The sequence below is a fragment of the Takifugu rubripes genome, chromosome 4 (genome assembly GCF_901000725.2).
Source record: "Takifugu rubripes chromosome 4, fTakRub1.2, whole genome shotgun sequence".
Lineage (NCBI taxonomy): Eukaryota > Metazoa > Chordata > Actinopteri > Tetraodontiformes > Tetraodontidae > Takifugu > Takifugu rubripes.
Window position 1 is genome coordinate 4241393 of NC_042288.1, and position 21707 is coordinate 4263099.

At 44.8% G+C, this 21707-nt stretch overlaps 1 protein-coding gene across 5 annotated transcripts in view; it reads left to right on the plus strand.

The window, feature by feature from the left end:
* The first annotated feature begins 606 nt into the window (after positions 1-606).
* Positions 607-21707, plus strand: part of LOC101071033 (spectrin beta chain, non-erythrocytic 1-like) — a 56294-nt gene continuing 35193 nt past the window's right edge. For 2 of the 5 annotated variants that reach the window (XM_029834779.1, XM_029834780.1), the window contains exons 1-2: positions 607-738; positions 12043-12260. In XM_029834779.1, the coding sequence (XP_029690639.1) occupies positions 12113-12260 (148 nt within the window). In that variant the 5' untranslated portion in view covers positions 607-738; positions 12043-12112. Of the gene's footprint in view, positions 739-12042; positions 12261-13762; positions 14215-21707 lie in introns of those variants that run through there. The other 3 variants (XM_029834777.1, XM_029834778.1, XR_003888173.1) reach the window with 2 other exon arrangements.

Below are 21707 nucleotides of genomic sequence, written 5' to 3' on the forward strand. Positions count from 1 at the left end.
GTGAGCCAAAATTAGCTGAATCTTACCTGCCTAGGAGAAAATGAGCAAAAGTGGCATCAGTCTTCAATACTCTGTTTTCAGCCATCTTGATCTATCAAAGTCCTCTCCTGGACAAACCTTAGTTTTTAATTTCTGACTTTTTCATGATGTTGTCAGGAATCATAGCAAGGATTTTTAGGTTGAGTAAAGTCAGATATTTGCGATTGGTGGATAGCAGGAGGGTGGAGCAACAGACTCAAAACCCAAAATGTAAACACTATTTGCAGGCTGACATTTGATTTTTTTGAACATTCTGGATGGACCACTGTTGTCAATGATAGAAGATTTTCAAATTAACATGAAATTAATGTGATTCCTTAAAGTCTGATATGTTGGGGCCATTTTATAATTACTTTAAATACGTTTATTTAAGACTGCTCCTTTAACTTATTTTCTTACAGTTAATCTGGGACGTTTGTTTGATGTTGATAGTCTGGAAGACAATGGGATTTATGTCAGTTTAATGTGAATCCTTGCATCGAAAATACAATGAAACGCAACTTCTTGCAGCACCGCCCCTCCGGATCGTACGGATGTCTGAACCAAGCGGCGCTGCCTCTGCAGTCCGGGCGGTGCTGAGCCAGCTCGGGGAGGGGAAAAGGAGGGGGACTGGTGGATTTGAGGACTCTGGTCCTGCGTTGCTTTTACTCTCTCAACTCTCTCCGTGCCGGATTCCACTGCGCTCCTGTCGGCCTCAAGGTGAGCGTGAACCGGAGCCGAGTAGGAACGGACCTGTTTGGTCTGACCGAGCCGAACCCCTATCTCGATGTTTTAGACTGCACCGGTTTGTTTGTTTGTTTGTTTTTGTTTGTGCGTGCTTGGAGTATTAGCATTCTGCTGAGTATTAGCATCCTGTGGCTGCTGCGGTTTGGCGCGCGTCCACTCGACGACATGTAAGCTCCTTCTGCGGCATAAACACAGTGTAGACCGGCCATGGAGCTCTCCTTCCGGCTACATCTTCGTGCTGAGAAGTGTGTGTGTGTGTGTGTGTGTGTGTGTGTGTGTGTGTGTGTGTGTGTGTGTGTGTGTGTGTGTGTGTGTGTGTGTGTGTGTGTGTGTGTGTGCGCGCGCGCGCGGCCTTTACTGTCCCACTGCTGATGGTTGTGCAGATGAACTGCGAGTTTATTTGCTGGCTCTCTGGTGATGATGATGATGATGATGATGGCTTGTCAGGCGTGGTCATCTCTTTTCTCATCAACATTCCCAGAATATTCTTGCTTTAATATTCCCAAAGCAGATAGCTTTGGCCTTTTGGGAGTTTCTGCTGAATTTTTGATGTGTGTTGTTGGTTTTGATTTTTCCTAGTTTGGGAAATTTCTGGCCTTTCCTTCCACTCCTGTGGTGATTCAGCAGCTTTGTGGGCTTTTCTTCTGTTAAGTTTTTGCTTATATATATATATATATATATATATATATATATATATATATATATATATATATATATATATATATATATATATATATATATATATATATATATATATATATTTTTTTTTTTTTTTTTTTTTTTTTTTCTTTCTGCGCAGACCCTCTTTCATATCCTGTGGAGTAATTATATAATCAGATACAGGCTGCCTCCTTCTCTCCTTCACTTCTCCCCCTTGTGCTCTTCTCTTTCCCCCCACTCCTTTCTCCTCCATTTGTCCGCTTTATTACCTCAGCCCATCTCCACCCTTCTCTTTGAATCATCCACAGCTGGGAAACAACTTGTGCTTTCTTCCTTGTCTAAACTAAACTGACTCATAAACTTTCCGTCTGTTAAAACTGCAAATGTTTATCATCATCATCATCACTCAAAATTCTTTACATCTCTAAGAAGCTAAAGAAGTGCACCAATGCATAAACCTGTTGTGAAATAAAAAGTATTTACCTAAAAATGCAGCATAAAATATCAATAAGGATTTTTATAAAGATAAGTGTGACACAGAATAGATACTCAAAAATATTGAAGAGATTCTCGTAGCGCTCCCCTGCAGGGTTTCTATTTTAATTTTTTGATGGAAAACGTATAGTTTAACTAAAAACTTCTCCTAAAGTACCCCAGCCTTATTCTTTATGTCCTTGGATTGCAACGTGTAGTTTGCTTAAAAAAAATAAAAATTAATGAAAAGCGATGAATTTTACTCCTTTGCTTGTTTGGATCTAAATTTGTTCGCTATCCCCTCAAAACAATCATAACTGGATCTTTGAAGGAAACGGCTGGATTGAACTGCACCCACTACTTTTTCAGAGGGAAGTTGCATCGATAACTAGACGAGTCTGCTCAAGCATAAATTGTTAACCTCTGTTTGCATAGGAAATGTTCAGGGTATCAAGGTGCTACGCGGAACCATCCTGACTATTGACAGAGGAGGGTGGGTCGGGGGCAGAGCCAGAGGTAGGGTCAGAGTTTGAGTATAAATGTACCAAAAACACAAATGAAGCTACAATAGTACTACAGTACTACTGAATTACTGTAATGCAGTAGTACTGTAATACTAATCTTGGACACTGATCACCTCAAAACAGTATCATAGATCCTGGCGCGCCTCTCTTTCTGCCTCTACCTCCTCCCTCCTGATCCTCCTCATGATGAAGGCTTTTTCTTCTCCTCTTTCTCTTATGTTGCTTGTGGACTAATTCTTAGGGTTACTTTTATGCTTCTTTATTTCACCTCCAACTTGAATTGAGGATATTTGTCAACTGCAGCTCTAACGGAGTGATGAAGAGGAGGAAAAGGAGAGGAAGGAGATAAATGTAGCAACTGTGACCAGATGAGAGGGAGGAATGTTCTGGAAAATGTCCAATGGACAGGAAGTGGAACACTGCAACACAGACAAGGGAGGGGGCAAAGATTCAGCTAACTATAAATAATTTGGTCACCATGGAGATAGAACAGTATCACCTGTCAAGAAACCTGTCAAGAAAAGCAGCTTTTGATTTAGTTGATCAATGTAGGTTGTCATTGAAATGATATAATTTTTAGAACTTTATGAAGACGATTATTGACTCAACCATTACTGCTTTAATGTACAATAATAGCATTTACTTTCACATCATTATGTATTTGCACTTAATCTGTTGCTGTTACAAGACAATTTCCACAGTGGCTTAGCCTAGGTTATTTTATTTTAGCTTAGCTTGTATACACACTTGTTAATGAATCATCTTAGATTAAAACACTTTGCTGGTTGGATGCAAGTTCTGTATGTGGAAGTTGACCTTTTGACTTCATTGTCAGCCAGCTGTACACACACACACACACACACACACACACGCACACACACACACACACACACACACACACCAAATGGAGGATTAAAGAATCCCTTAGCTAAAACCTGCTAATGTTGCTTCCAATATCAGTGAATAACAACCTGACCCCACCAGAGCTCCTGATTCTGCTCTGCTGCGGTTTGTTCCTCAACTTGTAGTAGGATTTCATGACGTAGGTCCTTAACTGTTACATCTCCATAGAAATACGCAGGTGAACCTGGGTTTGCTGTTTACACTGCTGCTCTGAGCCGAGCCCTTACGAACCATCGAAACACTAAAAACAGGTCTAAATGGTGATTTTTCTTTACTGCTCACATTGTCTCAAATGCTGATAATCTATCGTCAAGTTGGCCACCCATTGTCTGTGTTCAGAAAACTAGTGCTGTCAAACTATAGCCTCGTCTCTTTTCTGCCATTACTGTCCAAGACCTTTTAGTGACTGGTTTTGAAGCAAATTACTGAGTTCCTGTCAAGAAACCTCCTCCTTGACCAGAACTAATCTGGCGTCAATCTTGGCCACTCTGCAGAAACACCCTTGTTGTCTGGGATGGAGATACTCAATTCGGCCTCAGAATCTACTTGTTCTTCTGCTCTCATTTTGCTCGACTCGTCAGCTGTAGTTGATCCAGTCAACTGATCCTTCTCTCCATCCTCTCTGGCCTATGCATCACTGGCAGAGCACTTTCCTGGTTTGAATCTTACCAATCGTTCAGGGTGTCGTGGCAAGAATCAGCTTTCGTCTCCTCACTAGCTCTCTACTGGGGTCCCTCTAGGGTCATTGCGGGGGTCCTATACTATATAAATAATATCATATATACAGCCTCACTGGGGCCAGCAATCAATCAGTCATGGTTTTTCATATCACTGCTATGCTGTTGACACCCAGCTGTACTTGTCGTTTGCCTTTGCTGAACCATCAGTCTCAGACAAGATTTTAAACTGTCTTGGACACATCTGCATGGATGCAGGATCATCACCTCCAGCTTTAACCTTGGTAAAAAGGAGCTCCTGTTTATCCAGGCCAGCCAATGCATTAATCACAACATTGACATCAACACTAACACCTTGTTTCTTGCTCTTACAAAGGCTGTTCAAAATCTCATGGTTGAGGTTAAACTGACTTTTTCTGATCACGTAGCCTCAGTCTCCTGGTCATTCTGCCTTTGTCTTATTCAGCATCAGAAGAATTAGTTGTTCCTCACCCAGCACACCACTCAGCTGCTGGTACAAGTCATGATGAAGTCCTGCATGGATTACTGCAATTCTCTTCTTATGGGATTGCTGATGTGCGTGCTTCAGATGGTCCAGAATATGGTGGTGCTTCTGGTCTCCACCCAACTGAAGTGGGCCCACTGCTGCTGGTGCACCACTGGCTAGCTGTAGCTGTCCACATTCAGTTCAATACCTACAGCTGCTCTTCTTAATGGAACAGCCTTGTTGGAGCCCATCTGCCCCTCTTCTGCTGTGTTCCTCATGTGATGGTCATCTGCTAAAACTACTTCAGACATGACTTGATTGTATCTCAGCACAGGTCGCTTTCGACAAAAGCAAACTGTAAATGACTGAAATGTTCTGGTTGGCTGCATGTTGTCGGCATTTAGGTTGGCCGCCTCGTGTTGCCTCATGGTGAATTTAAAGCAGGATTTTTTGGGGGTGTGGCTTTTGGCCATGCTTCCTGTTGCTGTGTTAAAAAGATCAGGACAAACATTTCTCCATGTGACTGATGTCAGAGACGTGGTGTTGAATACAACACAGCTCTGCTGTGAGCCTCGGCTAATCAGTGAGGGAGGGGCCACAAGCTGACAGGAAGTGAGTGATTCTCTGGAATGAGGGTGCCGCCTATGAGCCACAGATGCTCGTTGGTGGGGGGGTGCAGGTTCTGGTATTCTTCTTTGTTTCTTCTTCAGGAGGAAATGAGGCAATTTCAAGCACCTGAACAACCTTGTGCTGTTTCAATATCTCCACCAGTCACTGCTTTACAAACACAGTGACCTCTGAACTTTACAGGCCTCCTTCCTGCTGGTGGAAATGTTCAGTCCTACTGTGGGTTCCTCACCTGCTGTCTGGTGCAGTGGTGCTTTCTCTCAAACTGGTGTTGAGACATTTTCTGCCTCAGTGCTTCTACTCTTCCTTCGTCAGTCCTGGAAGCTGCTTCAGCGCATCTGTTTTTTATCTCATGTTGCTATGGTGACAGAGAGGCTTACATCACTGACCTCCACCCTCCTCATCTCCAGGGCAGCAGTGTAACAGGAGCTCTGGTGACATCATAGTGTGTGTGTGAGTGTGTGTGCATGTGTGTGTGTGAGAGAGAGAGAATTTTAAGCAGATTTACACCAGTGTGTTTTGTATCCACAAATACACACACTGTGAGTCATGTGAAATGAGTTTGATGACATTGGACATGGAGTGGGGGAGGGATTATATGCCCTTGACTGTCACTCTCTCACTCTTGCTCTTTCTCTCCTGGATCATCTTTTAGAACTGTTTATAGCTGAAATGACACATTTTTCCTGATTTGCTGGATTGTTGTGACTGTGTTTCTGGGTGACCTCATTGCTGGTCTATCTGTCTGTCCGAACCCCCAGGTCTCTCTCTTTCTCTCCCCCCCCTCTCTGTTTCTCTTTCTCTCTTTCTCTTGCTCTTTCTCGTCTTTCTCAGTCTATTGAACAGATCAGGTCAGATGTCCCATAATGCACTGCTGTGGTACATGAGCAGGATTGTGGGCTGTGGTGAGAGTGAAAGGTCCTGGCAGGTGGCCAGAACAGCACTATGGGATGGATCACCATGACAACATGGCCAACCACCTGATCTGGATAGAAATAAAATCCTGTCTGCTCCACAGTCTCCTGTGTCTTCCATTCAGGTTATTGATCACCCGATCAATAAAGTGGATTAGTGTTTTGGTAGGAAAGATATTCTTTAGTTCTGCTGGAATAACAAACTGATGATGGACTGTGATTGGCTGATCAACTCAGCTGTTCTTGATTCCTTTCACAATAAGTGACTCAATGTTGCTGCTGGTGCTCAGTCAGCAGGTTAGCATGATGTCTGTATGGAGACGACTGACGTTTCCCTCTCCACATCTTTGGATTAATTTTTCAAACAGACTAATACACAAACAGCCTGGAGCCAGTTAAGGCATCACTGCTGGAAGTCAGAGGTTATTCATGAAGGAACAATCCAGCTGTTCATCAGAAAATGTCAGTTCTTCCCTGGAGCTCTTCATCCCAACTTTCCAGTGTGGGATAGCAACAGTTTCCGGAGCTGGGGACAAAGAAGCACTCCATGATGCACAACAGTTATCGGACCCATAAAATATTGCTCCCATATGAGGGAGAATGATGTCACTTTTTAATCAGCCTGATAAAAACTTATGAAACTCTATGAAATGCGTTCCGCTTCACCCCGCTAAATTAGCCGATGACGTTGATGTTCCTGCCTGATTTAGCCACTAGACATCCTGTCCACAGCCCCAGTGATCTCCTAAGATGTTTGCCCCATTTTTTCAGTCAAACAAATCAAATGTGTAGCTTCACGGTCTTTGAAGGAAGCTCATACGTGAAGTACGTCATGATTTTAGCTTCTGTGCTGCTCACAGTTAGATGGTAAGATTAGCAGCCTCTGACACTCTGAGAGGCCTAATTATGAACTTTGCTTATTAATATAGCACTCAGCACTGGCTAAACCTCCTGAGTGTCTCCAGCGAGCTGAACCACTGGTGTCCTCCGTGTCCTCCACTGTTAACAGGACAGTTACCATCTTTCCAGATTAGCTCCAAATTCTGTTTTCCTTGACTCAATTACCGTATTTTCACAACCATAAGGCGCACTGTAATAAAAGGCACGGTCTCAGTTATGGGTGCTATATCTGTATTTAAAACATACATAAGGCGCACCGTATTATTAGGCGCATGCTGAAACATACAGTAAAAAATGACAATCGAAGTAAAACAGTGAGTATCGACACATTTATTGAACAAAATATTAATTCTTCTGCCACAAAACCATCAAAGTTTTCATCTTCTGTATCTGAATTAAACAGCTGCACTATTTCAATGTCCAACATCCCGAATTCCTCTTCTTAATCATCTGAATCGAACTCACCGACCGGTTCCGGTTCAGCGTTGATTTTGTGAAAGCTCTTACAATACATGAAGACGGTATCATAGCCCACGCGTCTACAATCCACCCGCATATGATGGCATAACTTGCCCGCCGCTGCCTCATAGTCTTTGTGAAGGAGTGTTCGCTTTCCGTCATCCAGCACTCGGTCCGTTTCCGTGGCAGCCGAGAACCACGGTGAACGACGACTTCTCGTGCCCCGTTGTGCGTATCGCCACTGTGCTGGTCCCTTTTTCTCCACTTTGTGGGTCAAAGGGATGTTAAAAGTCAGAGGGATCTCATCCATGTTGGTGATGTGGCTGGGCGCGGTTATCTTGTCGCGGCAGTAGGTGCGGAAGATGGCCACCCTCTCCTGGTAATCCGCGGGCAGCCGCTGCGCAACAGTTGTCCTCGCGCATATATAGAGATGCCGCCTCCTCATAAAGTGAAAACACTAAGATTTCTCAATTTCCATTTTCAGCTGCATAATCAATGGCCTGCAGTTTAAAGTAAGCCTCATTCATACGCGTCTCACTTGACCGACGCCATTTTAGGGGATCCTTACGCGTAGGTGTGCCGCTAATCAATTGGCGGAGTGTTTACCGTAGTGCACCCACCAAAGGCGCACAGCAGATTTTGGAACTCGGTCCGCACACAAGGCGCTCCATATTATAAGGCGCACCGTCGATTTTTGTTTTAGGTGCGCCTTATAGTCGTGAAAATACGGTAACACTTAGATATTGTTCAATCTGTGCTGAGCTTGGAAACATTTCAAAAGGGCCAAAAGTACTAAAAAAAACAGGACTGACCATGGACTCCCTGACATGCATGCTGTCTGTTGACCTGGCAGTGTTCAGGCGCAGGTAAAGGCGCGATGATGATGTTGACGTGATGATGTATGAAAGGGAGGGACTAGCTACTGCTGGTCATGTTAAGATGCCCAAATTCTGAGCACAGGTGGGTCAGCCTGTGTTAAGATATCCTGCAATGAAGTGGTAATTTCGGTGAAAGCAGTATTAGTTATCCACGTGAAACCGGGAAACACTAAACCGCTGTTAAACAGAACTTCCTGTTGTCTGCTGTTCCAGTTTAACTTGTGAGGAAAACAACTCGCCCCAGTGAGCAAATATGACCACATGACTTATTGATGAGAGCAGCTGAGCGTGAATGAACTGCTCGGTTCTAAGAGCAGTTCAACAGAATGGTAAGAGCAACGGACTGGTCGCAGAATAAAATCCACTAAAATTTCCATACTTACTTTCCTGATTTTCCATCATGCAGCAGGGCAACAGAACCACACCGCATGTTGCAGAGATGTTGTTGCCATCCTTTAACCACACTGTCACTGTGCACATTAGTCCTTCTGCCCATCCATGTGGCTACTGGAAGGGCGCTGCCGTTGTTCCCACCCCAGGGGGAAGGGAACTGTGATGGCCTGATGGATGACTTCCTGCTCATGTTTCTTTAAACAATGTGAAGTTTAAAAACTGGGCTTGAAGCTAGAATTGATTAATTGAGCCTTTTATTCAACATTCAACAATCTTGTACGTAATTTACACGTTCAAAAAGGAGTGGGAAGAAGTAAATACTTTTAAGGCCCTGCCCTTGATCGCTGATCATTGTCAATAGTAACTTCGCTGTCCTTAAACCCTCAAATTATTTCTCATTAGATCTCCTGTACTTCATTTTTACATGCAGGTTGTGCTTCATGGAATCCTTAAAACATCTCTTTAACCTTTCCATTTGCCAATAAATGCTGATTTTAGTTTGATGCAGTTTTAGGTCAAAATTCAGTTTTAAACTCTAGATCACATGACCTTTTTTATCAAACGTTTGACAGATTATTAATATTAAAATAGATTCAAATTATTTTCCTTAAAATCTCAAATATTTTACTATTATCAAAATATCAACTAAAACATCATTGCCCTCTTCTATCTAGGTAAAGACTCTTGCATAACATAACACAGAATCCATCTCCTAAGGCTAAAATCACAACTACCCTAACCCTGACCCTAAAAGCAACTAACCTCAATTTTAAACCCATGTTTTACCCCTCACACAGTCCTTTGAAATTGTGAGGACAAGCTAAAATGTCCTTACTTTGCGAGAAGAATGAGGATTTTGGTATTCAAAATGTAACGTACAAGAACACACGCACACACACGTACTTGCTCTTCAGAGCACTGTGGCCTGTGTGGGAGTTTGCTCGGGACTTCCATTGCGTTGCCATGGTGAACAATCGCTACTGGAGAAGCAGAACTGTAAAAATGCAGATTCTTTTCTACATCGAAGCTTTGGAATGTTGGTGGGCAAATGCTCGGATCCTCCTACACATGTTACCCAATGTGAATTTTAGTTGTTTTAACCTGATTTTCAAAAATGTGTGCATCAACAAGAAAAGTGAATAAAATTCTTGAATATAACCTTTAGTTTGAGAAGACCGATCTGGTATAAGATCCCATTGAAGTGGCATCTCTTTTCTGTCTCTCCTTTGCATCACAGCCTTGGTAACCATGGAGATCTGTGGGCTGAGCTGGATAATGTTCTTTCAGTGAAAATAGAATAAGGAATAATGTCTTAAATCACGGTTTCTTTTTAAATAGCAGTGAGTTTGTTGCTTGGATGATGACAACTTGAATTTAGTTTTCTGGTTCTATGGTTCTACAAGTCATTGGTGGAAATAAAGATTGTTCTTGTTTCTGTGGGTCATAGCTGTGAACATAGTCTCCTGTTGTTCAACAATGTGTCCTCAGGCAAGGAGGTACAACAAGAACAGGACTGGTCCAAGTCTAGAACCTTGTGGAACTCCATGAATAAACTACTATAAGAAGAGGAACAAAGAGGAATCATCTGCTTAATCTGATCTGAACCAGTTTAATCCCAGTGGACTGCTCCAGTCTCTGGATCTGGATGCTCTGATCAACTGCATCATAGGCAGCACATAGGTCGAGCAGAACCAGTACAGAAAGCAGTCCACTGTCTGCAGCTCTGAGAAGCTGTTGATTATTTAGTCAAACAAATGAAATATGTTAATGAAAATGTGAAATCTATAGAAGTTTATTCTTCTGCAAATCAACAGTTTAGAGCAGGGGTGGGGAACCCCCGGTCTCCGGGCCATATATATATATATATATAGGCAATGGCCCCCTGGGTGATGAGTGAATTAATAGCCACGAAGCTGAAACCTCACGCCGAAGGAGAGTTCGTGAAGGAGAGTTCGTGAAGGAGTTCCTCGTAGCCGCCGCTGAGGCGCTCGCGCCGGACAAAGTAAAATTGTTTCAAAGCGTGATTTTTTTTTTCGTGAATAACTACTGAACTAAGACATATATGGTTATGATTCCAGTGGCTAACAGTATGGTTTTATGGTCAAGGAATCTAAATATGTAGTCAAAGTATATGTGGGACTAATATTTATGGTCGAAATCACGATATGCCAGGAATTGTTGCGCTTGCCGGAGGTCTGCGCTCTCCGAGTGCTTTCTAGTTGTTATTATTATTGTCTTTATCTTTCTTTTTTTCATTTATTTTCTTGATTATCTTGTTGTATTGCAGTTTTTGTGAGTAGAGGCCTCGAACAGGTCCTTACGGGTCTCTTGCCGCAACTCTGTCCCTCTTTTTTTTTTTATTGTTTTGTATGATCATGAAAACATATTTTACTTGTTTGTCATTTTATTCTATTTTTTTGGGTGATTTTATATGCATGTGTGCTAAATAAATAATTCAAACTCAAATGCAGCAATCATGAGACTTAGTAACACAGTGGTTATAGACTTTTTTTGTCTTTTTTTTGCATCCCTAGGTATGTGTTCATAATAGTATGGCCCTCGGAGGACTTTATAAAAATTGAAATGGCCCTCGATATGAAAAAGGTTCCCCACCCCTGGTTTAGAGACTCTTGAAGGAAATGTTGCAAAAGAAGGGGGGATGACATGGGCAAGAGAAAAGACTGAGACTGGAAGAGAATCCCTCTTGTTCTCCCTCCTTCCATCTTGTTCCTTTCTGTCTCATCCACCCTCACCTTGTTCCCCTTCCTGGCGCTCTTGCATTAATTCTCCCATCTGTTCACAATGATATCATGCTTTTACAGGTGATGTATATATTTCACTTCTTATTTTGTATTATCTTCTTTTATTTAAACACCATTTACCTCTAAATGAATGCAGTGTGAGAAAAGAGAATGACAATATTTAAAAAAATTACGATTCTGAATATTTAAAAAAAACTTTGAGTATGAGGTTTGGTGTTTTTCTTGTAACAGTCCTTGAAAGCATCACAGTTCTCTGGAACAGACTATGTAGTAACGTAATAGAGCCACAGGGTGACAGGATTTCATTGTTTAGCGATAACGATGCCGGAAATAGCTGCAGCCAATCAAAACACAGCCGTGGTCATGTGACAGTTCTTCGCTTTGTCTTGGAGCAAGAATTACTTTTAATCAATATTGTTTGTTATTGATCTGAAATCATTGAGATGTTCCAAACAAATATCTGGCTCAATTTTAATACTAATGAATATTAAGTGTGTTTACTATTGTTCAGTGTCCACAGTTGAAATCATGAAATGGGTAATTTCTGATTCATGCCGAGTTACACTTACTGAACATGATGCAGACACACATTTCCAGTCTTTTTTTTCTCTCGCTGCAGGTTTTGTGGTTTTTCTCAGAGGCCGTTCAATCGCTCAGCTGTCAGGACTCAGCAGTGGCGGGGGTTCAAGATGACGTCAGTGGCATCGGAGTTTGAACATATGGATATCCAGCAACAATTCAACGATGGCGTCAACAACCGCTGGGACACCGATGACTGGGACAATGAGAACAGCTCAGCACGCCTGTTCGAGCGCTCACGCATCAAAGCCCTGGCAGGTAGGAGGGGGCGGGGTCAGATGGTATAAAAATGATGAGTTTGGTCAGGCTGTGTTTGTGTGTCTTGCTACTGTTAGGAGGAGGTATTGCGTGTAATGTCTATGAGACAGCATTTGTGTTTGATGGATGAATAAATGACTTAGATGCACTGATGATAGAAGAAGTCAGTGTGAGGATGGATGGATGGCAGGTTGGATTCTGGAACAGCAGGACTTGGTGGAGGGGATGGTGGTCCTGGATAGAGACCTAAACCAGCTGTGACAGTAATAGAAAGAAGTGGCCTCCACTATAAGAAGCTGAAGGCTTCTGAAGGCACTGAAGGCTGCAGGCAGGAGAAGGTGAAGCACATTCTTCTATTGCCTCCATTACAACAGCTGCACCACAGTTGGCTTGGGGGCTCCTTCTATCAAAGAGGGGAATTTTGGTCCTTGAAAAAATCTAATGTTGGCCCACAGTGAGCCTTGAGAAGTATGTAAGTGAACCAGGAGGCAGATGCAGAAGAAGATTTGCACCAGTCAGGATGCCCTCAGGCTCTTCAGTGGAAGGTTCCATGAGAAGGATCTGATGGACTTTACTGACTTTACTCTATCAGCAGCCTTCTGGAGCAAATGCAGAAAGTAGACGTAAGTCTTTATAGTCCACACGCTGACTTGGGAATGTCAGTGGGATTGAAGTGTGAAATTTATCACCATGGTCACATCAATTACAGCCATGCATACAGGGCTCATTGAATGAGGCAAGTTTGTGTGTTTGTCCCCATAGCAACCACTGAGCAGAAGAAGGGAACATTTGGTTTATGTGCCAGAGCTGCCCTGTGGGGCTGAACCACGAGGACAACAGATGAGGATGATGGATGGTTGATTCAGTGGGCTCGAGTTCCTTCCTCACCCCAACCTTTGACCTCAGAATTGCAGTTTGATTGTTGTTTCAGTGCTGCTTCAGGAGTTCTTGCTCTTCACATTTTATTCAGCTAGAACTTTGTTTTGGTCTGGCATTTGAGAACTATTGTTTGATTAGTCAAAACTGTGGAGTGGACATGATCATGATTTTGTCTGCCGTCATCTCAGGGTCAAAAGAGCGTTTGTCCCTTCTATTGTTTAATGGTCTCAGGAAATACCCCCGTGCGGGTGTGTGTCCTAACATCCTCAGTATTTAATAGTCTAATTTTAGTGCCATTCTTCCTGTTAGAGCATAATGTTGAGCTCTCTCTCTCTCACACACGAACAGGCACACAAGCACACACACAATATCACCATTCTGCATCTCATTTAACTTAATTTTATCAGTCTTGGAATTCTCTCCCTGGTTCTCTCCGTCTCTGTCTCTGTCTCTCTCCCTCTCCCTCCCTCCCTCCCTCCCTCCCTCCTCTGTGTTAAAATCCGTGACATCACTGTTTGAATCAGAGCCAGTGATTGGCTGCATGTTGAAGTCATGGATGGCTCCTCCCTCTCTCTCTCTCTTTCTCTCTCTCTCCATCTGAAAGGTGTTTTCTCTGTCCCTTTCTCTGCTGAACTCGGAGCGTGCCGACGCTGGTTTAGGCTTTGCTACTTTGTCTGGACTCTATGGGCTAGTGAAGGGATGGATGGATGGAGAGAAAGTAACATTTCTCTCTGCTATGTTGCTACTTTGAAGGTTTGATCCATCTGGGATTGTGTCAAATTATTATCCTGAAACTCTGAAGCGAGTGTCCTCACTCTGAAAACCTTGAGAATCATCTTCTATGTGAACTTGTCTTGACTGAATCATTCATTCATGGAGCTCCAGAGTGGCCTCCCGGGCCCCCTCTCACCCGGCGCCCTCTCCCCCACCTTGGATTACTCCACCAATGCCTCCCCGGGATTCAGTGGTCCCGGCCCTTCTCATGGCAACCCAGTGAGGGCTCCCAGCCCCAGTCTGTCAGGCCAGGCAGTGTTCAACTACAACCAGCTGGAGGGGAGATTCAAACAGCTTCAAGGTAAGAGGAGGAGCCCCTTCCAAATCACACCCCCTTCACCACAACCACGTTTGGGACCCATGTGAGAAAGTCAGGAGGTTCAGATACACAGCCAGGGAAGCTTCAACCAAATCTGGATGAGGCAGCAGTTGAGAACTTCTCAAAGGTCCAGCTGGCGACTCTGATAACAGCGCTCAGTGCCGCTGGGGCTGCTGGGTAACATTGAAAGATGACACGTGTGAGCGTCAAGTTCTCTTACAATGTTTGGTCTAACCCTCATTGTGCTCAATGTGCAATCTAAACACCATTTTGTCAATTATTTGTCAGCGTCACACAGTATCAAATTTGAATGAAATTGAGGTCTTTAAGCCTCGTGAGGTCACGTTCTGATCTCTAACTAGAACTCCAAAACCTGCTCCTGCTGCTTCTAGAGCTGTTGGTGGGCGCACTGCGGACCCGAAGGCCATTGGGTCGATGCTACTGAAGACAAACATGGTCCCCTTCCTGCATCTTCACTGTGAATATGTGTGATTAATCCCTCATTTCAGGTTTCATCTCACTGTTGTTCCTCTGCCCATTTTTTTTTTCACACAAGCAGTAAAATTCCAGGCAGGTCAGATTTAGCTGATGGCTAATGGAGTCCAAAACCTTGGACTTTGATCCTGATAGTGCTTCTTTGGCTGGAAGCCACTGTGAAGGCGTGACAGAAGATCACGGCTAGTGTGTTTGTTCCCTTTTGTTTTATCGTGACCCAGACGTTGACTTTGACTCTGTTTGCAGGTGGTCTCATCTTTCTTCTTATCTGTTGACCTTCATAAAGTTTTACTGCTGACGTGTGGGTGGGGTTTAATTGTTTGGCAGAACCTCATTCAACCTCCTTGTCAACAGTTTTTCCTGTAGACTCTTTTAACTCGAACTTTTAACCTGAATCCCTCAAAATATGAAAAAAGTGGAAAAACTTTTTGCTTTAGATTAGCATCATATTACATATTCCAGTAATCAGTAGTGGCCCATCATCACCATCAAACATTAACCAACACTACATTCTTTTAATGTATTCACCTTAGACGGGATAAATTAAACTGACAGCAGAAAATATAAGAATAGCCAAAAAACAAAAAATAATAAATTAGAAAATTAGCTGATGTTTGTTGTCCAATCCAATGTGAAGCCCAAGTGGGAGGGGCTTCACATGACAAAGCAGAATTGCAGCTGATCTCTCATCTCCCAGCATGCATCCTATGTTTTTGAGAGTCAACCAATCACAGGGGAGTTTCTCTGAGCTGTGGGGGTGCAGATTAAAAGAGTAGAGGGACATGGTCTGCTGTTCCTCCCTCCTCTTCTCCTCTTTCCTCTCCTCATCAATGTTTCATGTGCTCCTGCAGAGCAGCTGTCATCCCTCCATCTCTCCATCTTCATAGTGGAATTAAAGGGAAGGTCCAGCAGCCAAAGTTAACAGATAACATGAAGATGTTGCTTCCCTCCCCATCCTCACCTTCTAAACACCGCCCAAACTAATCCTAACCAAGTATCCCTACGTAGCAGATGTGTGCGTGTGTGTTGTGTGTGTGTGCTTTTGTTTGTTTGTTTACTAGTACTGTTGTGATTCAGTGTTATCAGGAGGGCCTGCCAGAACCTCCCGCTGATTCAAGATGCTGCCCCTAAAGTTCTGACAAATGGCCACATGAGGTCACATGACTCTGCTGGTTTCTCGATTAGTTTGCCGATTAGTCTTTAGGTCACACTGTTTGTGTTTGGTCCATCAGACCTATAGGACCTATGGGATGTGTGTATGTGAGGTGTTTAAGAATATGTGTGTATCAAGGTGAGTCATTGGCTAATGGGTTCATTAGTAGTGTTGTGGCAGCTTTTGGTGATTGTGTGGAATTTCAGACCACAGCTGCTGGAGTCTGTGAGTTTGACAACTGTTTTCCTGATCGTCGCTCAGCTGACAGCTCAGTAAATCAGCTGAGTGGATCAGATGGCAGCGATGCTGAAAAGGCTTTGTTCATTTTTTTTTTTCCCTGAAGAGAGGAAGCAGGACATAGATGTTCTGCCATCAGATTTGACTGTAGAAAACACATTTATAGTCAAGTGGATACACAAATTCTGTGTGTGTCCAAGGGTGTTCCAGCTCCATAAGCTTTATTAGAAAATGAATGTAGCTGAGCTGCTCAGATTTATGAAGTGGACTCTATAACTTTACAGCTGAGCTGAGACTCTTGGTTACATTAGCTGGAGAAGGTGATGCTATTGTGTATCTAACCTTGAGCAATATACTCTGTGATCACGACTGAAGTTGCCTCTCATTTAATATAGGAGGGAACACAATCTTCTCACTAACTTCCTTAGTTCCTAATGTTGCTGTGTGAATGTCATCCACAAATCACTGGCAGACAAATCAATCACGTCAAACAGAAAGAGAGAAGGAAAGCGAACGAGTGGTTCAAACATTAAATGATCCAGGTGGCTTCAGTCAGTGTAACAGGCTGACTGTTTGTCAGTGACAGGTTACCTGTTTGAATCAGGTGGGTTCTTAGGCAAGGCCCTTTACGCTATATGCCTATACCTCAGAATAAGGGGAACCATAAATGATAGTCATACCGGCTTAAACACCGCCTGGGTCAACAAAGTGTCATGTCAGGGGTCGGGTAACCAGGGCTACCTGATGTCAAATTGGCTTCTGGAACAAGGCCTTCATGGAGCAGTTCAGAGAACCTGGTACTGCTGGACTGTTAATATGGGAGTAACCCCAGCAAGAGGGGTTACATGCAGAGGACTTGGGAGAAATGGTTGCTTCGAGACCCCACATCCTCACTGACTAAAAAGCAGCTCTTACCTCAGTGTTCGAATATTCGTAATAAGAAGTTGCTATCACAGCCAGAGATTGATGAGGTACAGCGTTGTGACTCATCCACGGTACAAATATGGTACTGCAAGAAGGAGCCAGGTCAGCTTGGGGGTGGTTTCATCATCACCCCCAAATATCGAGATTGGGTACAAAGCCCCAGTGACAGACGGACTCAACACAAGGGCAGCTAACCAGAGAGAGAGAGAGAGAGAGAGAGATTTTATTGATTTTATTTTTTTTAATTGACTTTTCAAAAACTCAATTTAATTTGCCATTACAAAAAACAAAAACATGATCCGAACAACAAGAAAAAAGAAAACAACACTGAGTTGAGGAGGCCTCCAAAGACCAGCTCCTCCTCCTCCACCACACATAGTTCATCATTTAGGCACCATGTGCTCTTAAACTCTTCAATGTTGTTCGTTGCTCGGTAAAAATTAAAGTCCGTTTTTATCCGAGCATTGACCATCCTAGCGAAGATGGTCTGAAGATCATAGTCCAGAGACCCGCCTATCTTGTTCCTCCTGCTCTTGTAGATGGCTAGTTTCGCCTGACCAATAAAGAGGTTCAGCAGCTGGCACTTAGCTTTCCCTCTCCTGTGGTATCTGAAACCCAGAATAAAGATGGTTTGTGAGAAAGCTTCACCAAGCAGGGAGAACATCTGATTCAGCAGCAGGAACAGCACAGAGAGGTGATCGCACTCGGAGAAACAGTGGAACACCGTCTCTCTATGGTCACAGAAGGGACACTCGGCACTGATGTTTGGGTTGATGTGCGATAAGAACCCGTTGACTGCGATGGCCCCGTGAAGGATTCTCCATTGTTGATCCCCGCCCCTCCAGGTTAGTGGTGGCTTGTACAGGGACCTCCACTCTGGCCTCTGAGTCTCTGTGAGGGCCAGTTGGGTCCTCCATTTGGTGTCGACACGGCCTGCCAGGCTGCGTTGGTTTAGAACCATGACCAGTGTGTTATACATAAGCTTCCCCGACGAGGAGCTTAAATCAACAGGCTGCACGTCTCTCAAGAGTGGTTGTGAGCCAGGAACATTCCCCAGCACAGGCGTTAACCTCACGTCTGGACAGGGGTCATCATGATTGGCTGGTTTCCGTCCTTTACAGAACTCGCTCACCAGCTACAGCTCACTGGCCGCCAGTTGGTGTCTCCATCCTCCTAGCATCTGGTTCAGGACCCTCACTGACCTCACGCCTGTGTGCCGAGCCAGTGCTGCTGCGTTGTCCAACCGGGGGCCACACACGTTCACCAACTGCCTCAGTGTGAATACACCTGCCTCTCGCATTTTTTAGGCCAGTTGTGGTCCTGCCTCACACCTGAACCGGGCCCCATAGACCACCGGCTCCTCCAGAAGCCAAAAAATGGAGTTGCAGGTGGCCCATCTCCCCTGTATAAACAACTTCCATACCTTAAAAAGTCCGTTGTAAAACCCTGGGAGTTCATCCAGTCTGACCCCTGTTAGGTCCATTAGGAATAGGGTTGCTGCCAACCCCATTCCACCACATCGCCTCAGCACAGCTTGAGCCACAGGTCTCCAGACCAGATCTGATGGACCACACAGCAGCCTTTGGACAAACTGGAGCCTGAAAGTCGCTCCTCTGCTCTCCAGGTGGACCAAGCCAAATCCTCCTTCCTCCCTCGGCAGAAAAAGGACACTCTGTGGTATCCAGTGCAGACGGTCCCAGAAGAAATCCACCTTAACCGCCTGTATCCTGGACAGGACGTTTTGGGGGGGGGGTCCACACATGCCAGGCGGTGCCACAGCATGGATGACACTAGATTATTAATGACTAGGACCCGGCCTTTGAAAGACATCCTTGGAAGAAGCCATTTCCATCTCTTCAGCCTCCCCTCAACTTTTTTTATAATCCCCTCCCAATTCTTGGTCATAAAGGCTTCATCACCAAGGTGGATGCCCAAGTACCTCAACCCCCCTGCCATCCAGGAGAGGCCCCCCGGTAATGTTAGCTGCTTACACCGTTCTCCCACTGCCAAGGCTTCACTTTTGGCCCAATTAACCTTCGCCGATGACAGTTTGTTAAACCTAGTAACAGTTTCACAGAGGTTAGTGATGTCGTTCTGACTATTGATGAAAACAATGATGTCATCGGCGTAGGCAGACACAACATAACGCCTCAGACAACCTGGAATGGTGAAACCCGATAGCTCTGCTCTCAGTCTCCGGAGGAGGGGCTCAATAGACAGGGCGTAGAGCATCCCTGACATTGAGCAGCCCTGCCTGATCCCCCTCCGGACAACGAAAGGAGCACTCAGGCCACTGTTGAGCTTCAGCACACTCTCAATGCCACTCTCAAGGCCTGGATTCTGGCTATGAAACCTGGGCTGAATCCGAAGGCCTGCAGTGTCCGCCACAGGTACTGGTGTTCAACCCTGTCAAAAGCATTTTTCTTGGTCCAGAGAAATCACACCAAGCCCACGACCCCATGAACCAGAGAGGTCCAAAATGTCTCGAATTAAAGCTATGTTGTCAAAGATTAACCTGCTGGGCACACAGTACGTCTGATCCTCATGGATCACCATCTCCATCACCTTTCTCAACCAAGTTGACAAAATCTTGGACAGCAGCTTGTAGTCGGTGCATAGCAAAGACACCGGGCGCCAGTTCTTTACGTCTTGTAGGTCCCCTTTCTTTGGGAGGAGTGTGAGGACGGCTCTCCTGCAGCTCAGTGGCAGCTGACCTTGGCTCAGACTGTTCCTGAGGACGCACAGCAGGTCCTCGCCGAGAACAGGCCAGAAGGCCCTGTAAAACTCCGCTGGAAGCCAATCAATGCCAGGGGCTTTCCCACCAGCCAGGCCATGCAACGCTGTTGTCAGTTCCTCAGCGGACAGAGGAGCATCCAGCTCCCTGTTATTGTCTTCACCCACCTGGGGTAGACCGTTCAGGAAGAACTGCTCCACCCCAGGCTATTCCCGGCATTCCTTCCTGTACAGATCCTGGTAGTATATCACTGCCCGCTGGCGAATCTCAATAGGGTCCTCAAGCACCTGTCCATTGTTGGCCCTCAGGAAGTGTATCATCCTCCTCTGGCCATTCTTACGTTCCAGGCCAAAGAAAAAGTGAGAGGGGGCATCCATCTGGGTGATGTGTTGGAACCTTGAGCGGACCAGAGCGCCCTGAGCAGCCACACCCAGCAGGTCAGCTAAATCTGATGATTTAGTCTTGAGAAATTTGAGAAAAGTTGGAGCTCCACCACTTCTCTCTCCAGGTCTCCAGTGTCCCTGCTGGCATTGAGGGTGTACTGCAGACAAAACTGTTTGATGTGGACCTTCCTAACATCCCACCACTGCTGGATGGAGCTGTAACTGCGTTTTGTCATTTGAAAATTGCTCCACAGGGTTTTGAAGGCACACGTCACACAACTCACGAGCCTGCACCAGCTTTGTGAGGGTGCTTTTTGATGGCAGATGAGGTTCCAGGTAGTTCCTGTCCAGCAGGGGGTTCTCTGTGCAATTAAAATCTCCGCCCAGGAACAGAAACTCATTGTTGTTACAACCGGCAACAACCTTCTCTACCTCATTTAGCAAAAGCAGCCTGTCCAACCCAGCAGTGGGAGCATACACATTCACAAAAACAAGCTTAACATTTTCAAAGACAGCGGTTATTTTTAACAATCTACCTGGTACAGGTTCCTCTACAGAGGAGGAGAGAGGTACAAAATCTCTGGAGAAGAGGACCCCCACCCCCCCACTGTTGCTGCTTCTATTGCTAAGAAACATCTGCCCCGCCCACTCCCTTCTCCAGCCAGGCTCATTGTCCGGAGTGCTGTGCGTCTCCTGAAGAAAGGTTACGAACTGTGTACATTCAGGCCCCTTGTACTATGGCCTGAATGTTATCATTAAAAGTCTCCTGCATGTCTCGTGAACTGTTGAGAGAGAGAGAGATTGATTTTTCAAAACTCAATTTTATTTCTCATTATAACAACCATGATCTAACACAAACATAGTTCAACCAAACATAGTTCGTCATTCAGGCACCATGTACTCTTGAAACCTTCAATAATGTTCGGCAAGAAATCAATCGGAGTGACAGACCCCCACCCCCCCCAACGTGTGTGTCCTTGTCGGCGCTCTCAAGCTGAGCCCGAATCTTGACCAGCATTTTTTTTAGGCGGAATGTCTCCCGGTCGGTGAAACAGGGCATGCAGTATCTCTCCATCTTTATGTACATCTTAACATGATCCTGGAAGAGCTGGAGGTCTGGAAATTGGTCCTCCACTTGTACAGACCTCTGCCCCTTTGTGACCCTGAGCAACCACTTGATCTTCTCCAGGTGGTAACCAGGGCGTACCTCCACCTTTACGTCATCACGATGCCATTTACGAGCCGATGCCTCCTGTATGCCCACCAAAGAGCTTTGTGTACTTTGTGTGTCCATTGGGGTGCCGTGCATGTCCTGTGAGCTGTGTGTGTCCTGTGGGATACGTGTGTGCGGTGAGCTGTGTGTGTCTTGTGAGCTGTGTGCATCTTGTGAGCTGTGTGTGTCCTGTGGGGTACGTGTATGTGGTGAGCTGTGTGCGTCTTGTGAGCTGTGCGCGTCCTGTAAGCTATGTGCGTGAGGTTCTTCTGTGGACAGTTTATTTACTTTGTCGTTGTTGACCTTTTGTATCCGTGCTCTTCCTTTTCGTGGCCA